Source organism: Daucus carota, chromosome 2 (genome assembly GCF_001625215.2).
Source record: "Daucus carota subsp. sativus chromosome 2, DH1 v3.0, whole genome shotgun sequence".
Classification (NCBI taxonomy): Eukaryota; Viridiplantae; Streptophyta; class Magnoliopsida; order Apiales; family Apiaceae; genus Daucus; species Daucus carota.
In genome coordinates, this window is record NC_030382.2 from 56,264,566 (window position 1) to 56,285,010 (window position 20,445).

The 20,445-nt window shown below is 34.5% G+C and overlaps 4 protein-coding genes across 8 annotated transcripts; 2 read left to right on the forward strand and 2 right to left on the reverse strand.

Moving 5' to 3' along the window:
* The first annotated feature begins 3,666 nt into the window (after positions 1-3,666).
* LOC108210201 (kinesin-like protein KIN-7K, chloroplastic) lies at positions 3,667-7,908 on the forward strand. 5 transcript variants are annotated; one of them, XM_017381493.2, is made up of 7 exons: positions 3,667-4,313; positions 4,392-4,492; positions 5,218-5,307; positions 6,248-6,300; positions 6,538-6,603; positions 6,690-6,743; positions 7,617-7,908. In XM_017381493.2, exons 2-7 carry the CDS (start codon positions 4,426-4,428, stop codon positions 7,626-7,628), a joined length of 342 nt encoding a protein of 113 aa, XP_017236982.1. In that variant the 5' UTR covers positions 3,667-4,313; positions 4,392-4,425; the 3' UTR covers positions 7,629-7,908. The 5 variants fall into 5 exon arrangements, with proteins under 5 accessions (XP_017236982.1, XP_017236980.1, XP_063944447.1 ...); XM_017381491.2 differs by having other exon boundaries at positions 3,668-4,313; positions 4,388-4,492; XM_064088377.1 differs by lacking the exon at positions 6,690-6,743 and having other exon boundaries at positions 3,668-4,313; positions 4,388-4,492.
* Positions 7,909-8,533: 625 nt separating this feature from the next.
* Positions 8,534-12,889, forward strand: LOC108206173 (ribose-phosphate pyrophosphokinase 1). Its single transcript, XM_017376386.2, has 8 exons — positions 8,534-9,129; positions 9,421-9,591; positions 9,952-10,200; positions 10,355-10,498; positions 10,582-10,749; positions 11,099-11,168; positions 11,535-11,616; positions 12,335-12,889. Exons 1-8 carry the CDS (start codon positions 9,010-9,012, stop codon positions 12,513-12,515), a joined length of 1,185 nt encoding a protein of 394 aa, XP_017231875.1. The 5' UTR covers positions 8,534-9,009; the 3' UTR covers positions 12,516-12,889.
* On the reverse strand, positions 12,332-14,737 carry LOC108207842 (S-norcoclaurine synthase 1). The gene is made up of 4 exons (XM_064088376.1): positions 14,257-14,737; positions 13,945-14,189; positions 13,524-13,851; positions 12,332-13,417 (listed from the first exon to the last, which is right to left on the reverse strand). Exons 1-4 carry the CDS (start codon positions 14,515-14,517, stop codon positions 13,178-13,180), a joined length of 1,074 nt encoding a protein of 357 aa, XP_063944446.1. The 5' UTR covers positions 14,518-14,737; the 3' UTR covers positions 12,332-13,177.
* Positions 14,738-14,889: 152 nt separating this feature from the next.
* LOC108205999 (type I inositol polyphosphate 5-phosphatase 2) lies at positions 14,890-19,134 on the reverse strand. Its single transcript, XM_017376152.2, has 11 exons — positions 18,753-19,134; positions 18,570-18,675; positions 18,396-18,488; positions 18,133-18,220; positions 17,895-17,999; positions 16,802-17,630; positions 16,381-16,565; positions 16,029-16,137; positions 15,795-15,940; positions 15,468-15,711; positions 14,890-15,308 (listed from the first exon to the last, which is right to left on the reverse strand). Exons 1-10 carry the CDS (start codon positions 18,780-18,782, stop codon positions 15,507-15,509), a joined length of 1,896 nt encoding a protein of 631 aa, XP_017231641.1. The 5' UTR covers positions 18,783-19,134; the 3' UTR covers positions 14,890-15,308; positions 15,468-15,506.
* Between the last annotated feature and the right edge of the window lie 1,311 nt (positions 19,135-20,445).

The following is a 20,445-nucleotide window of genomic DNA, read 5'->3' on the forward strand; positions in this document are numbered from 1 at the left end:
TTTTTTGATTTGCTCGTCCTTAAATTTCATTATATTTAAAACTAAACTACTTTAACAATAAAGTATTACACATTAATAAAATCTTGAACCGTGTTTAATAATTTCTAAACACAAATTTCCACTATATGGAGTATGAAATTTTAAAGTAACTCATTAGTTAAACAAAAAAAGTCACTATAACCCATGAATATACACATTCACACTCTACATATATATATAAACAAAATTTAGTAAATTTAAAATTGAAAAAAAATATATTAGTATACATATACATATACATATACATATATAAATATATATATATATATATATATATACAAATATATATATATATATATATATATATATATATATATTTGGATTTTTTTTCGGGTTTCGGGTTTGGATCGGGTTTGGATCGGATTCGGATTTCGGGTCGGGTTTCGATACGGAATACCTAGTATCCAAATACAAATCCAAACTCGTTCGGGTCTAAAAATCAAATCCAAATCCAAATCCAAATCCAAAATATCGGGTTCGGTAAGATCCATTCGGGTCGAAACGGTCGGGTATCCATTCGGATCGGTTTTTTCTGCCATCCCTACTAAGAATCCCCCGAGAATAGATCTAGAGCAGAACCATAAAAATAAGAAAAATCGAACTGCAACTCACCCGCTCGGAAGAGAGACAACGAAATCTCCGATGGCTCTGGATCTAAGTTTCTCGAGAAGAAGTATTATTCAAAAACTAAAAATAAAACAAAGTAGTTAATTGATTCGGGGCTTTCCACCGGTGAAAACCGATGGAAGCACCAGGCGGCTACGACAAGAAAGAGTCCAGAGAAAATTAGGGTTCTTTGGAGAAAGAGAAGTGTGCAAAAAAAAAAAATATTAGATTCATATTTAAAGTTAATATTGTAGCGTTATTTTTATTGAATACTCCCTCCGTCCCCTTTTACTTGTCCCTTTTGAAAAAATAACGCATCTTAAGAAAATGTTAGGTGGATATCTTGTTTTCATACATATCCCTAATAAATGTGATGAATTAGATAAAGTTGTGTATATATATATGCTAGTCAAACATTGGAAGTTGTTAAATTTTGAAAAAACATACAAAAAGTTGCTTTGAAAAGAGAAGTGGACAAGTAATTTGGGAAAAAAAAAATTTCAAAAGAGACATGTAAAAGGGGACGGAGGGAGTAGTAGATTAAATGTAAGACGTGCACAATGCACACGTACTGATGGAAGTGATTGGAGTCGGTTAATTTTGACAGAGGAGACAAATACAACTACAGTCTACAAGCAGGGTATAGTTGTCAAAATAACGTTTTATGCCTTGTTTAGAATATTCCACGAAACAATGATTTTGTCCGACTGTTTTATGTTTTAGAGTAACTTTTATTAAGGGGATCGGAATGTAAACTACTACTCCCTCCGTCCCTATTTATCTGTCCACTTTGGAAGTAAAAATTTGTCCCTATTTATCTGTCCATTTATACTTTCAAAACTAATTTAATGATAGTTTTTCAAATATATCTCCATAATTTCAATTTTCAAGGCTTGACTTATTTAAAACTTGGTTGAATTCATGTTTTCAAGACATAAAGTAGGGGTATTCCACCATTTTCAAGATATTAATTAGAGGTATTTAATGAAAAAATTTATACAATCAATTATTCCTTGGTATGTGTTTTTTTTTCCAAAATGGACAGATAAAAAGGGACGGAGGGAGTAGCATATTCTATTTTGCTTAATATACTACTCCAGTATGTTCACTGCTTGCACGAGATCTGATAAACGATGTAATAAAATATAGTCTCTAATAAAATATAGTTACATAATGTTTTTTAAATATTTTTTTAAATAGAAATTTAAACATCAAACTTTTATTTAGTGGAAATAAAATTTTAAAAAATATTATAAAAATATACCTTAGAAAAGTCTTAAAAAACGTGCCAAAAAGTAACGGATACAATTAATTAGGACAGAAGGAATTTAGGAGTTCATCTAGGTAACCTATTCGACTTGCTCGGCAATTGACATCTCTAAGCTATTATCATTAAAGAAAATATTATGTATTTTCTTAACTCTTTAGAATTATATACTATATTTAATCCTCTATACAAATGAAATAAATATTTAAAAAATGTTCTATATTAATAATTTAAAAAATGAAAAACTATTTTTAAGATAATATATATTTTTTCCCAAAAAACAAAGTCTTATTTCTTAAAAAGACAACCACCAAGAACATTTGGCCTGGTGGAGCCATGGGTGCGTACAACTTGATTCCTAGAGCATGTGCAAAGAGCACATCCACAGGAAACTCTCTAATGGAGCTCAAGACTATCTCCGCTCATAATTTTATAAAAAAATAATTTTATTTTTATTTTCATTTTTTTCATTTTATATTTTTATTCCATCTCCAATTATTATTTCATTTTATAAATAAAATAATTTGCACTTTATCTTCAAGTTCAACTTCGTATATAGAATAGAATAGTGCATGACTAATGACTTTATATATAAAAATAGAGTAATGGATGATTAGAGATGAATTACTCTATTTATAAAGTTAAAAATGAAGAAGTATGAAGTTTAGGCACTGTTTGGGGTTACTGTTGCAGACAACAACAACAGTTTTTTGCTAAAAAACAAGTGAAAAACTGTTTGGTAAATTTAAAAGCAGACTTTCCGAACAGCAGCTTTTAGCTGAAAAACTGCTTTTAGAAAAAGCAGGTCCTCCCATGCTTTTGGAAAAAGTTGTTTTCAACTTTTGTAGGAAGCTGTTACAAATTTCATCATCAAATCTCACCAAAAAATTAATTTTTTTATATTATAACTCATGATAAGCAAATATCAAAAATATTACCAAGCAGTTATCTAAATTCTACAACAACATTTTTTTTACCAGCACTTTTTTTGACAGCACATCAATTTTTAACAGCACTCCCAAACAGACCCTTAGAGTGATGGTCGCAGATGCCCTAAATGGAAAAATAAAAAGTCGAAGTGGAGGACTCCGTGCGTTAAGCGATTTGAAAACAAATGTATATTTATTTAACTCGTTTTTTATTTCACAATCAGGTGTAATGGACACTTCGGAGTTTGTCCAGACTAGATATGAGCATTTTAATAAATTCTTCGTTTTTCGTAAAAAAAATTACTTCATAAATATACATATATTACATTTTTAAAAGTATAATCGACAACATGTTTATTATATATATATATATATATATATATAGAATATAATTATGGTAATATTAATTTTATATCTAATAAATGATAATTACTAATAGCAAATAAATAATTAGCATGATCACGAGTATGTTTAAAGTGTTGCGCATTTTATATGATCCTTGAAGACTTTATAAGCACGATAAATTCTTCTTCAAGCATGTAATTATCAGTCATCACATAAATTTTAATTTTAAAATTCCAACAGAAACCAAGCAATAGTGAATATACTGACACGCGTTAAATAATCGCGTTAATTCTTGTGAATATACAGACACGCGGTATATAAACGCGGTTAATTTTTGAGCCAGCCAGATACGCGGTAAATAAACACGGTTAATTTTTGTCCCAGCCAGACACGCGGCAGATAAACACGGTTAATTCTTGTGCCAGCCAGACACGCGCTAAATAAACGCGTTCAAGTCCTTCTCCTATTTAAGCCCACAGACCCTGCAATTTGTCGCTCACTCTGAAGAAGAACAATGAAAGTTAGCTTAGTAGAAAGGGCATCCCTTCCAAGTCAAGCATGAAGACAAAGGCCACTCTCTCCTTCACCTAATTAATTAGTAATATCTCTCCTTAATCGGAAATCTCTCTCCTTTTCTCTCCATCACAATCATCTATCTCTCTCTCTCCCTCACTCTCTCTCTCTCTCTCCCGCACACACATTTGTGCGATTATTTATCTCTAATGTATTTTCCGTTCACAAATCACAATGTTGTGCTGATTGTAATTTACCTGAGGTTATGTCGAAATCGATGTTAAACAATGTGTACTCGTTTGAATCAAGTGTGTGTACAGGCGATCTACGTGTGTCGATTGTGTTTCAGGTTGTTGTGATTACTTGTGAAGCGCAATGGCGTACAGACAAGGAGTGAAATCGAAGAAATTGAACTCGAGAGCTGCGAATTAGCCTTCTTCTTCGACGACATCGTCCTCGAATCAGTTTCCGGAGACTTCTGTGGAAGGATTGAGCTCTCCTGCTTTTTTGACTTCGAGAAGTAAGCCCCACTTCTATTACTCTGAGACAATGCCCGTAGAAATGCAGAGATCTAAGGAAAATGTGACTGTAACTGTTCGATTTCGGCCTCTCAGGTACTTTAATTTAGTTTATTGTAACTGTTGTTGCCCGTGATATTATTTTATATAATAATTTTAGTGTAATTCAGCCAGAGAGAAATTAAGCTAGGGGAGGAGATTGCCTGATATGCGGACGGTGAAACTATTGTGCGAAGCGGGAATAATTCATGGATTGCATATGGCATATGCATACGGTATGAGATTATCATTTATGTAACTCATTTTAATTTAGCATTGTGGTTTTATATTTTAATCTTTCATGTGTTTGCCACAATTGTGTACTCAGCTGTCTTTCTGTTATCTGGCAACCGGACCTGAATCAATTATTTATATCTAGAATATGAGTCATCATTACGTTAATGGAAGACATATTTCTTGACCTTTTATTCCTTTTTCTTGGTGTTAGACAAGTAGTACAGTCCCTACCATCTTAAGTTCAGTTTTAGTCTGACTAGAATTGTCATCTTAAGTCTTAAGTCTTAATAAAACTGTTGTTTTCTTTGTCAAATTAGCCCTTGATCTTGGCCAGCATGTGTGTGTCTAAGCCCACCTTCACTTGCAAAATAATCTAAAATAATTTGTAGATAAAAGAAAATCCAATTAAATTTTTTCTACAAGTTCATGTATCATATGTATAAACATTACTTATAATCTCCGGCTACTTTGGAAGATAGATCTGTTCTGGAACTTTATAAATGTTGGATTTAGCCTTGCACAATTTAATTATTGTCATTTCCAAAATGAATATTGTAGCTAAGCTAAATGTTTAATTCCTCAACTGTACTTGTTGGTATGTTTCGTGTTACCTTCTTGCTTGCTGCCAATGCTTTCTTTTTTTGTCAAACACTAAACCGAAATTCCATTGCTATAATGGAATAAGAACAACAAATTTATGTTTTTATGTTTACAAATGCCTCAGACAAGGTATTTGGTCCAACTACTACAACATGCCAAGTGTATGATGTTGCAGCTCAACATGTCATTTACGGTGCAATGGAAGGTCTTAATGGTAATTGTCAAAAAAAATATTTACTAATTGTGTGTATTTTCTTTAATCTGGAAATGTTCTTTCGATCTTTCTGGGATCTTGAAGTACACTTGCAGAAAAATAACTATATATGTTTGATAGAGAAATATAAGGATGAAAATTTTTTGTTGGTGCAAAACAAAAATTTCAGATTCATTTGGCTGAGGCAGAACTTAACTTGCAGAAAAATAATATACTTATAGATAAAAAAACCAACCTGCACACTGTGAGAGCTCTTATCAGTATATTTATAGAGCATATTATATGGAGACTCTCAAGTCACTGTTGTGATCATATAATTTAGCAATTCTATTATGCTAGAAACATTTGTGACAGGATCTTACATACTGCTGAAATTGTTATATCACTTGGCAAATAGCAACACATGGAACCTTGATACTCCGCAACCATCATAGATTGCTCTTTGCACTAAAAGTTGAGCTGACTTCAATGCTATTTCTGAAATGACAACTGCATACATTAACTAACTTAACTTATACATTTAATAAAATCGTGTCAAGACAATCTCTTTGATTTGAATATATTTGATTATTGATTATTTTTACATCATTTTTTTTTACAAAACCTGTATAGATCATCAAATTATACTTATCTGCCCCATATGCCATATCCATTATTCTTGAGAACTAAAGTTATAAGTTAGTAGTAGCCCCATTTGTACACGAGCTTGAGTTGTCTAAAATTCAACACTGTGTGTATCTGTGTGGTAGGGCCCCATCTTATGAAAGTTATGCAGAATCTCTAAAAGAAACCCAGTCAATTTGCTCAAAGCTTTCTATAATTTATGTAGGTATAAATTCATGAGTTTCCATGTATATGATACCAATAATATGATATTTTACTGTGTTAGGATTTATATGTAATAATCTTTGTCCCTAGATAATTACAATTTTTTCCTCAGGCACTATCTTTGCATATGGTGTGACAAGTAGTGGGAAGACGCACAATATGCACGTAAGTAACATTTCAATGTTTAAGATTACATTATTTTTGTTTGAGTAGCTTCTTTTCTTGGTCATGTTTACAGTGTATACTATATTTTACATTGATTATCATTAGTCTGAGTCCCACATACTACAACACTGAATACATTAGTAGCTAATTTTGAGTGAATACATTTAACTAGGACAGTGGTTGCTCTTAGGTGTTGAGTAATTTATTGCTTGTGTATGCTAATTGTTCTCATCACAGGGTGATCAGAGGTCACCAGGAATTATACCATTGGCTGTCAAGGACACTTTCAGTATCATCCAGGAGGTGATATATATGATCTAACTACTTTTTCCAGCAAGATTAGCTGTTTTTATTCAGTTATGAGTTATAACATGTTAAAAATACTGCAGACACCAAGTCGTGAATATATGCTTCGCGTCTCATATCTTGAAATCTATAATGAGGTGAGATTCTGGTCTGTGTTATATTTTCTGGAAGTGATTCATCTTAATGTCTGTGCATGAACTCCCTTAACTTTTCATATTCAGTAATGCTAATAGTCTCATTTTCTTTTTTAACTGAAAAAAACTTTTGCATTGAACAAGAGCTTGCTTTTCATTCTCTGTTAAATTTTACCTTGTCTTTTTATTACACGTCACTACCATTATGTGTTTATATTATTTTTTTTGAAGTTCTGTAATCATGTGATTAACTCAAGTATTACCTTAAAAAATTCTAGCATTGAGCTTATGTAATTTATTGTGTATGATTCTTCATGCTATGAGCAACTCCAACAACATCCTAGTGGGTTCCCTATATAATATCCAATTCTTAGTAAGTTAGGACATCATATTGAATGACAACTCCAACAATTGTCCCTATTTGTGTTCCCTATTATCATAATATTAGATTCAAAATCTATTAGGAAAGAAATATTGTATAAAAGGTGGGAAAGAGTGTGAAAAGAGAGGGAAGTCAATAATTTGTTCGTAAAAACAAAATGAGGAATTGTTAGCCATTACCTTGAGGAATGAAAGGAGGATCATAACTTCTTAGGGAAGGCTATGATGTTTTGCATCATATTTATAGCTTAGGACATTACATAGCTAATCTCTTGGATGCTCTTAGCCAGCCACTCTTATAAGGATGTCATTCTTATATTGTGTATGGTGCATGTTATATATGGGCAAAGGTTTTCAATGTAAGTTACATATTTAAAAATTCTTACATTGATTATATGTAATGAATTTAAGTTAGTATTTGGTAGTTACACTTTAATGATGCAAAAGAAGTATATTTCATATTTTGAAGTTGATTTCTGGACTGATGTTGCGCAGGTTCTGGACTGATGTTGTGCATCTGATCGATAATCAGGGTCCTTTTTACTCTCTACATTTCCATTCATCTTTCTGCCTTGGGGTTTAGGGTTTTTTTCTTTCTATATATATCATTGTATGTATTTGTTTTGAGCAACAAGTGATTTGTTGTCTGAGGGACAAGTGTTCTCGAACTTTCGAGAAGCTAGTCCAAGTGTTTTATCATTGTACTCGATAAAAACTTTTAGTTGCCCTACCGAGTGAAAAGCTTTCGGTCAACTAACTGTATCATTTAAAACTTGCAGTTAAATCATTCCGTTAGTCTCCGTTACTATTTAAAACTTGCAGTTAGGTCATTCCGTTAGTTTCCGTTAAAAACTTAATGTGTTAATGCACCGTTTCATCATTGTTTTTATCAAAATTTTAGTTGCCCTGCCGAATAAAGGATAACTTTACAGGCAATCTCCTCCTCCACTTCGTCATGCTCCTGATTTTTTCTCCCACCTTTACTATGGTGTCAGTGCTTCAGGCAATGTAACTGATGATGTATATATGTCACTCTTGGGCATTTATTTGTATTTCGACTTGGGCACGTATCTGTAGGTGAGTTGACTGGATAGTAAAAAGTATTATTTTTAATTGATTTTTTTTGTGAATTAAATTTTGATTACATATTTTTATTCATAAAAAAAATTCAAAAATGATATTTTTAACTACCCGATCAAAACAATTAAAAGTGTGACAAAAAGTCTATTGATTTTAACGATGAAATTATAACATTTATTTATCTATATAACATACAACTATCAACTTTTTTGGAAATACATGACTATCAGTTGTTAAAATCAAAATCTACAGTTATAAAAACCAAAACCCGATTTAACGTATTGACTATCAGTCACTGAAATTGAAACCGTTTCTTTGTTTTTGAGAATGAAACCGTTTCTTTGTTTTTGAGAATGAAACCGTTTCTTTGTTAGTATTTAATTTTTTTGGAAATGAAATCATAAAATAATACAAATATTTCAAAACATCTAAAAAAACTTTATTTCGGTTTTCCTGAACGTAACTTTGCATACCTCAAATACGTTACCCAATATACCTGTACTTTTTGACTAGCTTAAGATAAAAAAGAATAAAATATTACTGTAACGTCCACTTTTTAATCTCTATCCTGAATCAGATACTTTGCCTCTTTTGACCCGGGCCAAAACCGCAGTTATTCCCTCCCAAAACGTCGTCGTATAACTTCTCTCCATGCTCCCACCTCTCCACCTAGGAAATAAAATCCTCGGAAACAAACCAGTGGAACTAAGCGAGCGCCATTTTACTAATATAAAACTACTCGCAACACAAACAATCTCTCTCTCTCGCTCTCTCTCCCTGTCTCTCTCTTTCTCACAAACCCTAGAGCATGGCTTCTATGCTCATTCCCACACCGCCTTCGTGTTCTACGTCGTCCTCGTCTTCTCTGTTCTCTCTCCGCCGCAGCGGCGCCTTCTTACCCAGCGACTTTCGCGCTCGATTCGCCGTTGTATGTATCAAGATTTTATCTTTTTCATGTTTTGTCATCTTTTTATGTGCTTATGAATTGTTTGTTGTATTAATGTGAGTAAAAATGAGAACTTTAATTTAGCAAGAAAATAAATAAATTTGAGAACTTTATTATTAGGGCTCAAATTGTGTGATGGAATTAGATAAATTTTGTGGCTGTGATGTTTATGATGTGCATTATAGAGTAATGGAATGTTACTGTTGTATTCTCGGTGGTTATGCTGTGGTGGGGTTTATTGTTATCAATTTTGTTTCGAAATTTTGGTGTTAGAAATGTGAGCTTGGGGAGTCAGAATCAGCTAATGGGAGACCGGTTGTGCCTATTTTGAATACTGATGGCATTCTTCCCAAGTTCTTGCCTACTAGGCGTCTAGAGAGTTCCATTCCAGCTAATTCCAGGCTCAAGATTTTCTCCGGGACGGCTAATCCTACTCTTGCTGAGGTTGGCATACATGACGTTCGCATTACTTAAGTGTTTTTGTTTGCGGTGTTTTTTAATTCTTGTTTTGACTATACTAGTTTGCAAGTTGTAGTCCGTTCAAAAGAATTTATAGTTTGTGGCGTGCTTCCTGAATGGGTGGTTCGATGTGAATTGAATTAGTAGTATTTTTGTCGCTTGCAGACAATATGGGCCATATGGCTGTTGCTTCCTTCTCTGCTTTTGAAAACATAAATGCCCTGTTTTTGGAATTGCAAACTTATGGAATAGGGAAATTAGTTAGATAGTAGTGTTGTTTCCATGGATTTCTATTCTTTGTGTCATCAGAGGGTAATTAGTATATCTTCTTATTTGACTATTCAGGAAATTGCGTGGTACATGGGTGTCAAATTGGGAAAAGTTGATGTGAAGCGATTTGCTGATGGTGAAACTTATGTTCAGCTTCAAGAGAGTGTAAGAGGATGTGATGTTTACTTGATTCAGCCCACCTCACCCCCTGCAAATGAGAATCTTATGGAACTCCAAGTAATGATTGATGCTTGTCGAAGGGCGTCGGCCAAAAATATCACTGCAGTGATTCCATATTTTGGATATGCCAGGGCTGATAGAAAGGTACTCTATATCCAATGGGTATCGAAGGGTAATATCATCTGAAAGTATTTGTTTGTTTGGTAGTGTACATTTTAGAGATATTAGGTTAATAAAATATCTGAATATAATAATAAAATCTAGGATCTCTTCTTTTCTTTCTTTTTTTCAATTTCAGACTCAAGGTCGTGAATCTATTGCTGCCAAGCTAGTAGCAAATCTCATAACCATTGCTGGTGCTGATCGTGTCATCGCCTGTGACCTCCATTCTGGGCAGTCCATGGGTTATTTTGATATCCCAGTGGACCATGTATATTGTCAGGTAATTAGTCCAAAATGTATAAGATTATCAGCATAGCTAATGTTTTCTTTAACTAATGTTTTATTTTTATTTTTTTGGCAAAGCCTGTTATTCTTGATTATCTTGCCAGCAAGACAATATCTTTTGATGATTTGGTTGTTGTGTCACCTGATGTTGGAGGAGTTGCAAGAGCACGTGCCTTTGCCAAAAAGCTATCTGATGCCCCTCTAGCCATTGTGGACAAAAGGCGTCATGGGCACAATATTGCCGAGGTGATTAAAACAGTATCTAATTTTTTATATTTAAGACACTATCTACTAGTTCCATGAAGATGGTGAAGTAGGCATCCTCAATTAAAACTTCTATATTGAATTCAAGTAATAATTATTTATGCTGAATACTGAACCAGTACATAGTGTCATGATCATAAAAGATAAGCATTTGTTTAAACCATCATGAGTTATCCATCTTACAACTTAGTGAAGTTACAATACCTAATGCCTTTAATGATTTGCTGTTTGTTAATTACAGCCATTTTTTGGAAAGTTTGTTCTGTTTTATTACTCTTATATGAATTCAAATGTCCTGATCAATGCTAAATGGCATCCTTTTATATCGCAGGTGATGAATTTGATTGGTGATGTTAAAGGAAAAGTTGCAGTAATGTTAGATGACATGATTGACACTGCTGGTGAGTTTAGTTTATATGTCAAACCCTGAGTTATAAACATTACACTATAGATGATACAAGATGGAAAGTTAAATACTAGAGTGATAGAAGATGAAGAGTTTTAATTTAGCTTAAATTGCATCTGGAAGCTATTTCAACATATACTACTGTCAGTTTGTCAAAACACATCTCTTTTTACAAAATATATAATTTAGATCATGCTTTTCAGCATCTTTTGCTTACTGATGTATTTTTAAGTTAATTATATATCGAGGACTTAGGTACCTGATAAGGACCATATTTATTTTGCATACATTTGGTGTTTGCAAGCTCTAAAGATTTCCTTAAAGCACCAATAATTTAATCTGCCTTCTTTATGGGCTTTAGGAACTATTACTAAGGGTGCAGCTCTTTTGCATGAAGAGGGTGCCAAGGAAGTCTATGCGTGTTGCACGCATGCTGTTTTCAGGTAATGATTATTTATTTGTCACTACTAATCTCCCTAGATGCATATATGTGTGTTAATTTAATTAGTTTCATGTGGTGCATGAGTATAGGATTTGTTCCTTCTTTATCCTGTCTTTAGAGATATCTGTATCATTTTTGAGACTGGTACAAACACTGAATCATATTTTTGGTCTACATATATATTACTTCATAGTATAAACTAATGCACAACATCAGTCAGCAGATGCATCCATTTTGTCTTTGAGTTACTGATTCAAGACCCTTAAGTTGATAATATACATGGGATCAGTTGTTCTTTGATTGGTTTGGATAATCAGGATTGTTTGCATGGATTGTAAGATTATAGAAGACCACTATTATACTACTGCTTGCCTGCATTTAGCTAAAGGTGTTTATTATGTGTCCGATTTGGTAAAAACTCTGCATTGTTTGGTCCTATATGAAGTGTTGTGTCCCGTACCCATTTTTGAGTGTCAAGTGTCGGCGAGATGCTCAATATATTTTCAATTGAAAATTTTGATATAAAATATATATAATTGTGTATTTTAACAACAAATATGTGTGTGTGTGTGTGTGTGTGTGTGTGTGTGTGTGTGTGTGTGTTGAATTAAAATTGAGGTATTTTCTCTTGTTGGTGAACTGTCAAGTTATTCTTTTGGCCAATTTATCGTTAAATGCTTTTTACAATGGCACATACTTACAAAATTTTATTTGTCCAGCCCTCCTGCAATTGATAGGTTGTCGAGTGGCCTATTTCAAGAAGTCATAGTAACCAATACAATTCCGATTCCAGACAAGAACTACTTCCCACAGTTGACTGTTCTTTCAGTTGCGAATCTCTTGGGAGAAACCATTTGGCGTGTTCATGATGACTGCTCTGTCAGCAGTATTTTCCAATGAACAGAGGATCAGTGACAGGGTCCCCATCAACGTATGGCAAGCGGAATGTCAAAATCAGATGTTTCGGCATTTTTTGCTCACATATCTCTAGGGTGACTTTCACAACATAATTGAAACTTTCAGTTTTCAGAAAATACACATAATGACGAAAAATGGCGACACAGTAGTGTCCATTTACATATTTTCATAATATATGAACATTAACATATAAGTTGTTTGGGATTTTGGCTAGGGTTAATTTGACACCCTTGATAGTTTTTAGCATGTGCCAAACAATGGTGGTCAGTTAGAGTCAAAAATTATTTGCAATCTCTTTTATGATGTATTCTGCTGAACCAATGTTTAGGCATGGCATGAAATTATGTCCCTAGAAATCTTTTGCAAGATATATACAGGCTTCATTGATAATTTTGGAACCAGTGGGCTATCAATGAATCCTAGTCAACCTCGAACTTGAGATTTTGTTACTGGAATCATTACAACTACTTTAGCCGAAAGGCCTTGCAACAAGGTGGGATTACATAAAAGGATTTTCACTTTCATTCATCAATTGCGGAAATTTGAAATACTTATGAACTCATGCCTTCACAGAGACGGAGTCAAGAACCTTTAACCTCTTGTTATCGAGAGACAATGCTATATATCAGTTGATTTGTAACTGATTACAATTTTAGATAATCTAGGATGCTTTTACCATCAAGATGACTTCCGAGAACCAATCTTATGAAGTCTATATGCCTTATGGTCTTATATTTCGGAGAATTATCTTGAACAAGCTCCGGTAATGGAGCAATATCAGTATCTATATGTGGACTGTGAAATGCAGCAATCGAAAGCCTCTCTTTTACGTTGTTCACAACAGCTCTGTGCTCAATGCTACTGTACTCTCCATTACTGAATACCTGCATTCTCATAATTTCGGTCCCAAATTGATCAAAGTCTTGGTTAATGAAATAAACCAAGTTAGTCATTAGAAAGAGATTGTCTTGTGAAAGTATGTTAACTTACCTCCAGTATGTCTCCGATGTTGACCACTATAGCTCCTGCAATGGGTTTTATAGGCAACCATTTTCGGGATTTCCTGATTTGCAGTCCTTCAACATCATTCACTTGAATCAGCAGTGTGAGTCCGATGGAATCGGAGTGTGGAGTAAGGCCTAAAACCTTGTTGGCTTCGGTACAAGGCGGATAGTAATTCATTCTTACCCCCTGACCACCATCAGGATCGAACTTACTGACGAGACTCTCAGGTTCAACTTTGAGGTTTTCAGCCATTAGCCTTAAGAGCTTGATTGAAAGCTCGTGCATCTTTTCTGAGTACTCTTCTAACGCTGGTCTGATCATAACACGAAATTTCAAACGAAAAAAGAGAGCATTATTCTACCATAAGGTGATCAGATGCTGTTACAAGCGTGCTAGGTGCTGTTACCTGAAGGAAGGAGGAGCTTTAGGCCAGATTTCGGTGTTTTTATTGGAAGATGGACGCGGAAGAAGGAAGAGCATATCAGCCCAATCAAGCTTTTGGTCATCAGAATGAACAAAGGCTTGGCCATAACCTTCAATGCTGTGAGGTAGCTGAGCACTCACCATCTTCTCCTCCAGTGGCAACTTGAAGAACTCTTCTGTGACCGCCTTCATTTTCTCAATTTCTTCCAGTGCCCCGTGATTAATCATCTGTTTCAACATCACAACTTTACTAGTAGTCTCCAGAGAAACCATATAATTTTACATGAACTGTTACCTGAAAGAAGCCCCAGTCTTTGCAAGCCAAGTGAAGCTTTTCGAGCTCAGACTTATATTCTGATGGTCCAACAGCAAACTTGTGCATGTCAATAACTGGAATCTCCAAGGCCTCATCATCTAGCAATTCTTCAGATTCGTACTCCCCTCTTAGATATCGGGGTGGGATTTCAATCAAATTCTTGGAAGCAAGTGACTGCACATTCTCCACCGGAATTGAACCACCATATTGGCTTGAGTTTTCACCCTTTGAACTTCCCATTTGGTCTTTAAAAAGTTCAGTCCTTGGCTCTTTTCCTATAGCTTCCGGTACTACTCTTGCCCAAGCACGTTTAAATAAACAAAAGTAGTCAGGCCGGAGTCTCTATCAGCACAGATCACTACGCCATTAAGATATGGTTATACTGCAAGAATCAATCTATGGATGAAACTGTTGAACACCACAGTCTGGAAGATTACGGTTGACAATATTCCAGCCGGCTTAGTAATTGTCATCAATTTCATAGTTACATTATTTTAAAGAATGTCGTTTTACAAGAGTTCTGTTGCAGTTCACATTGTCTGCCTTTCGAACTACACATTATTTTCTCCTGAATATTAATATGAAAAATATTGATTTATCGATGTTGGATAGTTAAGAGAAATCTGCATTACATACAAATAAAGGACAACACAGTTACCAGGGTCATTTACAAAGCTAAAGATTCACCCCATTCTTATAAAATACACTCTGTATCATAGAAGTTGCGAGGTCCAACTTACAAGACAATAAATTATAAATCTATGATATATCACATTACTTTCGATTCAGACTACTCTATACATTCTATCAAAATTTACATTCCTGCTGATGATTTTTCGTAAACCAGAGCCCCAAAAATCATAATAAAATGTGTATTCGCCTGCAATGATGCTATCATGCTAGAGCCACACATGATCTTCTCCAACCATGTTGATACGGCAGCCTTATGCATAGAGTACAACCATGCAACAGAGTCGTACTGAGAGGATCACGTTTTTCGTCTAATTGAGCCCCTAATATTATCTCCTTGTCTGTAAAAAGTAATTAATTACAACAAAAAAGTAATATAAGTAACAATTCTATCAAGGAAGCATAAGATATCTCCAATGACAAAAATGTTACAAATAATAATCCTGTCAAGCTACTTGGTCTTCAGAATCTAAAATTGCTGTTGAGACATCATAACTTACGTATTATGAATTCGGGGGTCAACCAGGTGCCTGCAATTCTTACTCCCAATCTTCCTCTTCGAAGATCTCGGGGTGTACGACTGCACTAGTAACATTAAGGGCCTTTTGAAGCTTCCGCTGATCAAATACTTCAACTGTTATCAAGAAGGTTGAACTCACAGGCCGGTGGTCTGAGAGCCACATTTCTGCTCGGTTGTAGGATAGCTGCTTTATGCCTTTACCTAACCAAAGTATACGATCGCACCTGCCAAGCAAGAGTCATGAGAAAAAATGTTTTTATTCAGATAATGTTCTCCATCTGGCAGGTTCTAAGAAATATTAGCATACCATGCTGGAGATCTTTTCTTTTCCCCTTCTTTTGGATTTTCACCAACATATACATCAGAGTTGATTCCATATTTGTAAGTAGGCGGAAAGCTTATTACCCCCTCTTTCCATCCATCAAACACCCCGTCCCGTAGTTCATTGGTTAGCTACAATATGCATCAGGTAACTATCAGAAGCAGTACTTCGTGTTTCAATTTTATTTAAACCAGAAATACAGCCAGAATTAAAAGTTACCTGATCGCTTTCGAGGAGTTCATCCCACTTCTTCTTGCCAACAAGTTTTCTTACATCTGAGTCTGGCATATTTATACGATAATTTAAGTCTCCAAACCAGAACACCTGACTGTTTTTATAGAAGCACTTGGTCAGAATGTTTTTGCATAGAAGGTGGTAACAGAACAGCGTAGTTGTGTGTTAAAAAGATGTCACCAAAGGTTTATTATTTATGGCAGCAAATTTTGAACTACAAAAAGTTTCATTATTCACTCCTATAGGTGTGTTGCAGGTTATTTCAGTCATAAAAAAATATGATGCAGCTATAAGACTGAGGCGTTTTGTATCTTGATGTCAAGAATGAGATACTTACTCATGGGATGGAATTGTCAGTGGTTTGTTAGCTTCGAAAGCAGATGAGAATTGAGTGCGTCTTATGATTTCATACACATCAGAGTTGCGCCTTTGTTCATAACCTTCTTTGTGACCAGAGGTCAAATGGGAACACACAAAGCACAGCCGCGTCTGAAAAAGAGACATACTAACAGACACCGATCCCTGCACCAATAAACATCACATTCTGAGGATCTAGTATGTCAACCAGCAATCATAAGCCCTACTCAAACTAATCATGCAAATCCTTCAAATCCTAAAGTTCATCATCAGTTATAACTGTCTGAAAATTGCAGTGTGCAAGTAAACAGAACATAGTACATTGTATTAAATTTTTAAGAAACATATACTGATTTATCAACATATTAAGGTAGATCGGACTAAGGTAAAATAAGCTATACCTTGTTTCCCATGTAGCCCATAAGTCCCACTCCTACAGGTGCGACTTCCAAGTTATTTATATGTCTTCTCAATCTTCGACGGACCCAGACAGAAATGTAAATTCCTACCATTTGCTTGCTTACAATTCGGACATACTTAAGACGTGAATTTACTCCATCTTCAAGAAGTGCATTTTCATATTCCAGTTCAGACACATCAAAAGAATTTTCTTCCTCCTTGGGACATTGATCTAAAACATCATCAACGGAATCACAGACTTCAGATTGTTCATCCTGTTCCATCCACATCAATCCAAGGTTTCCAGAGCTATGGTGTACCCTTCTCAATCCAGCATGCCCGAGCACATTTTGAGAACTGAAGATATGAGCGCTCTCGGTCCAGTCAGAACCGACTCTAGCTGAACTGCTAAATACTCTTCGCAGTTTAGAACTAGAAGAGAGAACTTGAGATGTTCCATCCAGTGGACGCTCAGGCCAATCTAGTCTGGTATATCGATCAATGCTATGAGTTCTTTTTAAATTAAATTTCTTTCCCAGACCAATTATCCCTTGGAGCTTCTGGCTTTCTGAATCACTTGCTTTACCAATGCTTAAGGACTCCTCAGCTATCAACGCTAGTGCAGAAGTACCATCAACTTCAGCAAGGAGATCAGCGGCAGAGGATGTCCTCAATACTGGAGACGGTGGGGCGCTGTAGCTTTTGTGTCTGGTGTCTGGTTCGAAAGATTTATTCAAAGTTCTTCGAATGACAGACTCCCACTGTAGGATTGGTCTTCTTGTCTCTGCTCCAAGAACATTTCCAGCACTTAAAGGAACCACTTCTTGGAACCTAAAACAATTCAAAAAATCAAAAAAATAAAATAAAAGAATTCCATCTTCAAATTATCTACCCAAGAACTTGCAAGTCTGGGCTCATCAAAATGCAGATGCAATAGGCACACAGAAAACTACAATTATTCATCAGACATACTAATGCAAAACGGCGCCTCACCATTATACAGTTGATTTTATAATAAAATTAACGTTGAACGTAAAAAAATCTTGGAATGGTTAGATGAATTTACATGAGTGAAGGGTTGGAGGAAGTCTATACCCGAGAATATAGATATCAGATGGCTCTTCCATGCAAATCCACTCATCAATATCTAGATCATCAGTTGGAGGTCTTCCAGCAACATTCCAAGTACCTATAGTCACCCTATCATCACAATCATACTAACTCAATAAGCTATACCAGCAGTAAAAAAACCAAACACCCAATCTTCACTATATGCAAAAAAAAAAAAAAGAGAAAAAAAGAGGGAACTGCAAAGGTAGGTTCGACGACAAACCTCAAATCTTTTGTAACAATATACTGAGCACGCAGAGTCAACGAATTCCCTCTCCTATGTTTCTTGTAAGAACTTTTTAATGGCGTCCCTAAATTTATCATATGGTAAACTATATCAATAATGATCATATATATCCAGAGATGTCTAATTGTACAGGATAATCCAATAATGAAATTTAAAATTCGGGTGATGAAACATAACTTAAAAATTTTCATCCCTACCACATAAGTAACAAGAAATTTATATAGTCAGTGAAGAAGAACCTGAAGTCTGACACCGCGACTCAGAGAAGTTCCCCTGTCTTGCACGGGGGAGATCCTGAGCAACATGCCGCGGCATATCTTTAAATGAGCATGCTGGAAAACAATCACAAAGAGATATAAAGCATACAATGATGAAATTTATTGAGGAACTAAAGGTACTGCCATATCAATTACCATCATCCTCGCTCTCAGTTTCAGTATCCACTTCATCTTCACTGAACTCATGCACTTTCGGTTTAATATTAAGCCATTTCTTCATCACAATTGACGGCCAAAAGGCCTACAAAATAAGTAGAGCAAGTCATATAAGTAACTTCTAAGTCCATAAGATGAGATCACATCAAAAATTCAAGTTACCTCCGAGCGCTTTCCTCTCCGAGCTTTCATTCTCCAAATCAAAAACAAAACACAACTACGCAAGCTTATACAAAATAGTCAAATGCGCTATCCAGCATTATATGCAGAGGGACATATATTATTACACAAAATATATGTTAGATCGTCTTCACGGAAATAACCTCTCGACAGAACGTAACAAGGTTTGCGTATATTTCACCTTCCGAGCAGGGCTCGTAGTATGGCTAGCTTGGGTTATTTAAAGAGACAAAGGTAGAATGCTAGTTGGCCTGGTGATGCGAGGAAGGAAATAAGATTCGTACTAGGACCAAATAGAAAGGACAGAAAAATGTAATGGTCAAGTTTAGAGACATCCACAAACTCAACTTGCGAGAAAAGTAAAATTTAACTGGTCCTCACAAGCAGTTGTCATCTTGCTGAATTTATAAGCATCATATTGTGTACAACCGAAAGAAATCAACTTAATATTCCCAAAAATTAACAAAGGTCACTATAAAGTGCCAGAGATCAAATCTAGAGTACTAAAATATTTATTGAAAAATACGCGGGTAACAGTTGCCTGATGGCTGATAGTGGACAATATAATTGTTCCCGAAAACTGTTTTATAATATTGAGAAAATCTGTCAAATCTACTGTAACTCTAACAAATTTCAGAATTTTTTAGGATGCAACGAATAAATATATATAGGAGTTGAACGAAATATAAATATAATTTCATGTTTCAAAAAAAAATATATACATATATATAATTTCACAAGTAAACTGAACTATAAATATATTAGAGTGTCCTGAAAAATTTTACTCCCTCGTTTCTTCTAAATTTATATATAGGTTCCGCTCAAGATACAACCGTTATTAGTATTTAAATATATCATGAAACAACTGAGATTTGCAGAATCTTAAATTTTAAATAAACTAGTTGAGAAGCCGCGCGTTGCGGCGTTCTATAAAGATTATATTAATGATTTAATATTAATATTTGTAGAATAAAATAATTTTGTGGCTGCTATAAAACTAATAAAAGTATATTAATGATTCAAAATCAATATTTGTTGAATAAAATAAATTTTATATTATTAAAATCTTGATGTAATACCAATAATAATATATAAAATTGCAAAACTGGACTATAATTCATGGTGAAAAAATGAAAATAAATTTATACATGCAATTAACAATTAAAGTACGACGAATCCTAATTTTATTTGCATTTATTTTTTTAAAAGTAATCATGTCTTACATCGTCACCTTCCTCCAATTTTTTTGGATTGATTGTGCACAAAAACATCTAACTTCAATCCGTGAGATAGTGGTGTATAACTACCCTTGCTTGAACATCCTTTATTTTTAATACTGTATAAACATTCATTTAAAAGTTGCTTGAACAGAGCAGGCGGATAATGCATGAATAATTTTTTCTCGTATACAAAGTAAATTATATAAAAATTAACAACAAACATGTCCGATGAACAAAACAAATATTATAAAAGAATAACCAACAAACATACATCGCTAATAGTTAATTTATTGATATCATCCATCAATATCATGTCAAAACTATATTCTTTTCCCATGTTTGGATTTGTCGACTCCCACATAGCGGTCTATAACTACCTTTGCTTGCAACAACCTTTATTTTTCTAATACTGTATAAACAGCATTCACTTATCGTTGCAGAAGAACGGCACCACT

What these genes read in the sequence shown, in the direction of transcription:
- LOC108210201 (XM_017381493.2), top strand. Translation starts at nt 4,426, where the DNA reads ATGCGGACGGTGAAACTATTGTGCGAAGCGGGAATAATTCATGGATTG. An exon ending in GCATATGGCATATGCATACG is followed by an intron (nt 4,493 to 5,217) that starts GTATGAGATTAT and finishes CAAATGCCTCAG; the next exon opens with ACAAGGTATTTGGTCCAACT. An exon ending in CTTTCAGTATCATCCAGGAG is followed by an intron (nt 6,604 to 6,689) that starts GTGATATATATG and finishes AAAATACTGCAG; the next exon opens with ACACCAAGTCGTGAATATAT.
- LOC108206173 (XM_017376386.2), top strand. Translation starts at nt 9,010, where the DNA reads ATGGCTTCTATGCTCATTCCCACACCGCCTTCGTGTTCTACGTCGTCC. An exon ending in CTAATCCTACTCTTGCTGAG is followed by an intron (nt 9,592 to 9,951) that starts GTTGGCATACAT and finishes TTGACTATTCAG; the next exon opens with GAAATTGCGTGGTACATGGG. An exon ending in TGCACGCATGCTGTTTTCAG is followed by an intron (nt 11,617 to 12,334) that starts GTAATGATTATT and finishes TTATTTGTCCAG; the next exon opens with CCCTCCTGCAATTGATAGGT.
- LOC108207842 (XM_064088376.1), bottom strand. Translation starts at nt 14,517, where the DNA reads ATGGGAAGTTCAAAGGGTGAAAACTCAAGCCAATATGGTGGTTCAATT. An exon ending in AAGACTGGGGCTTCTTTCAG is followed by an intron (nt 14,190 to 14,256) that starts GTAACAGTTCAT and finishes ATGTTGAAACAG; the next exon opens with ATGATTAATCACGGGGCACT. An exon ending in ACATCGGAGACATACTGGAG is followed by an intron (nt 13,418 to 13,523) that starts GTAAGTTAACAT and finishes ATGAGAATGCAG; the next exon opens with GTATTCAGTAATGGAGAGTA.
- LOC108205999 (XM_017376152.2), bottom strand. Translation starts at nt 18,782, where the DNA reads ATGAAAGCTCGGAGAGGAAAGCGCTCGGAG. An exon ending in TCTGATATCTATATTCTCGG is followed by an intron (nt 17,631 to 17,894) that starts GTATAGACTTCC and finishes GAATTGTTTTAG; the next exon opens with GTTCCAAGAAGTGGTTCCTT. An exon ending in CTGACAATTCCATCCCATGA is followed by an intron (nt 16,138 to 16,380) that starts GTAAGTATCTCA and finishes CTATAAAAACAG; the next exon opens with TCAGGTGTTCTGGTTTGGAG.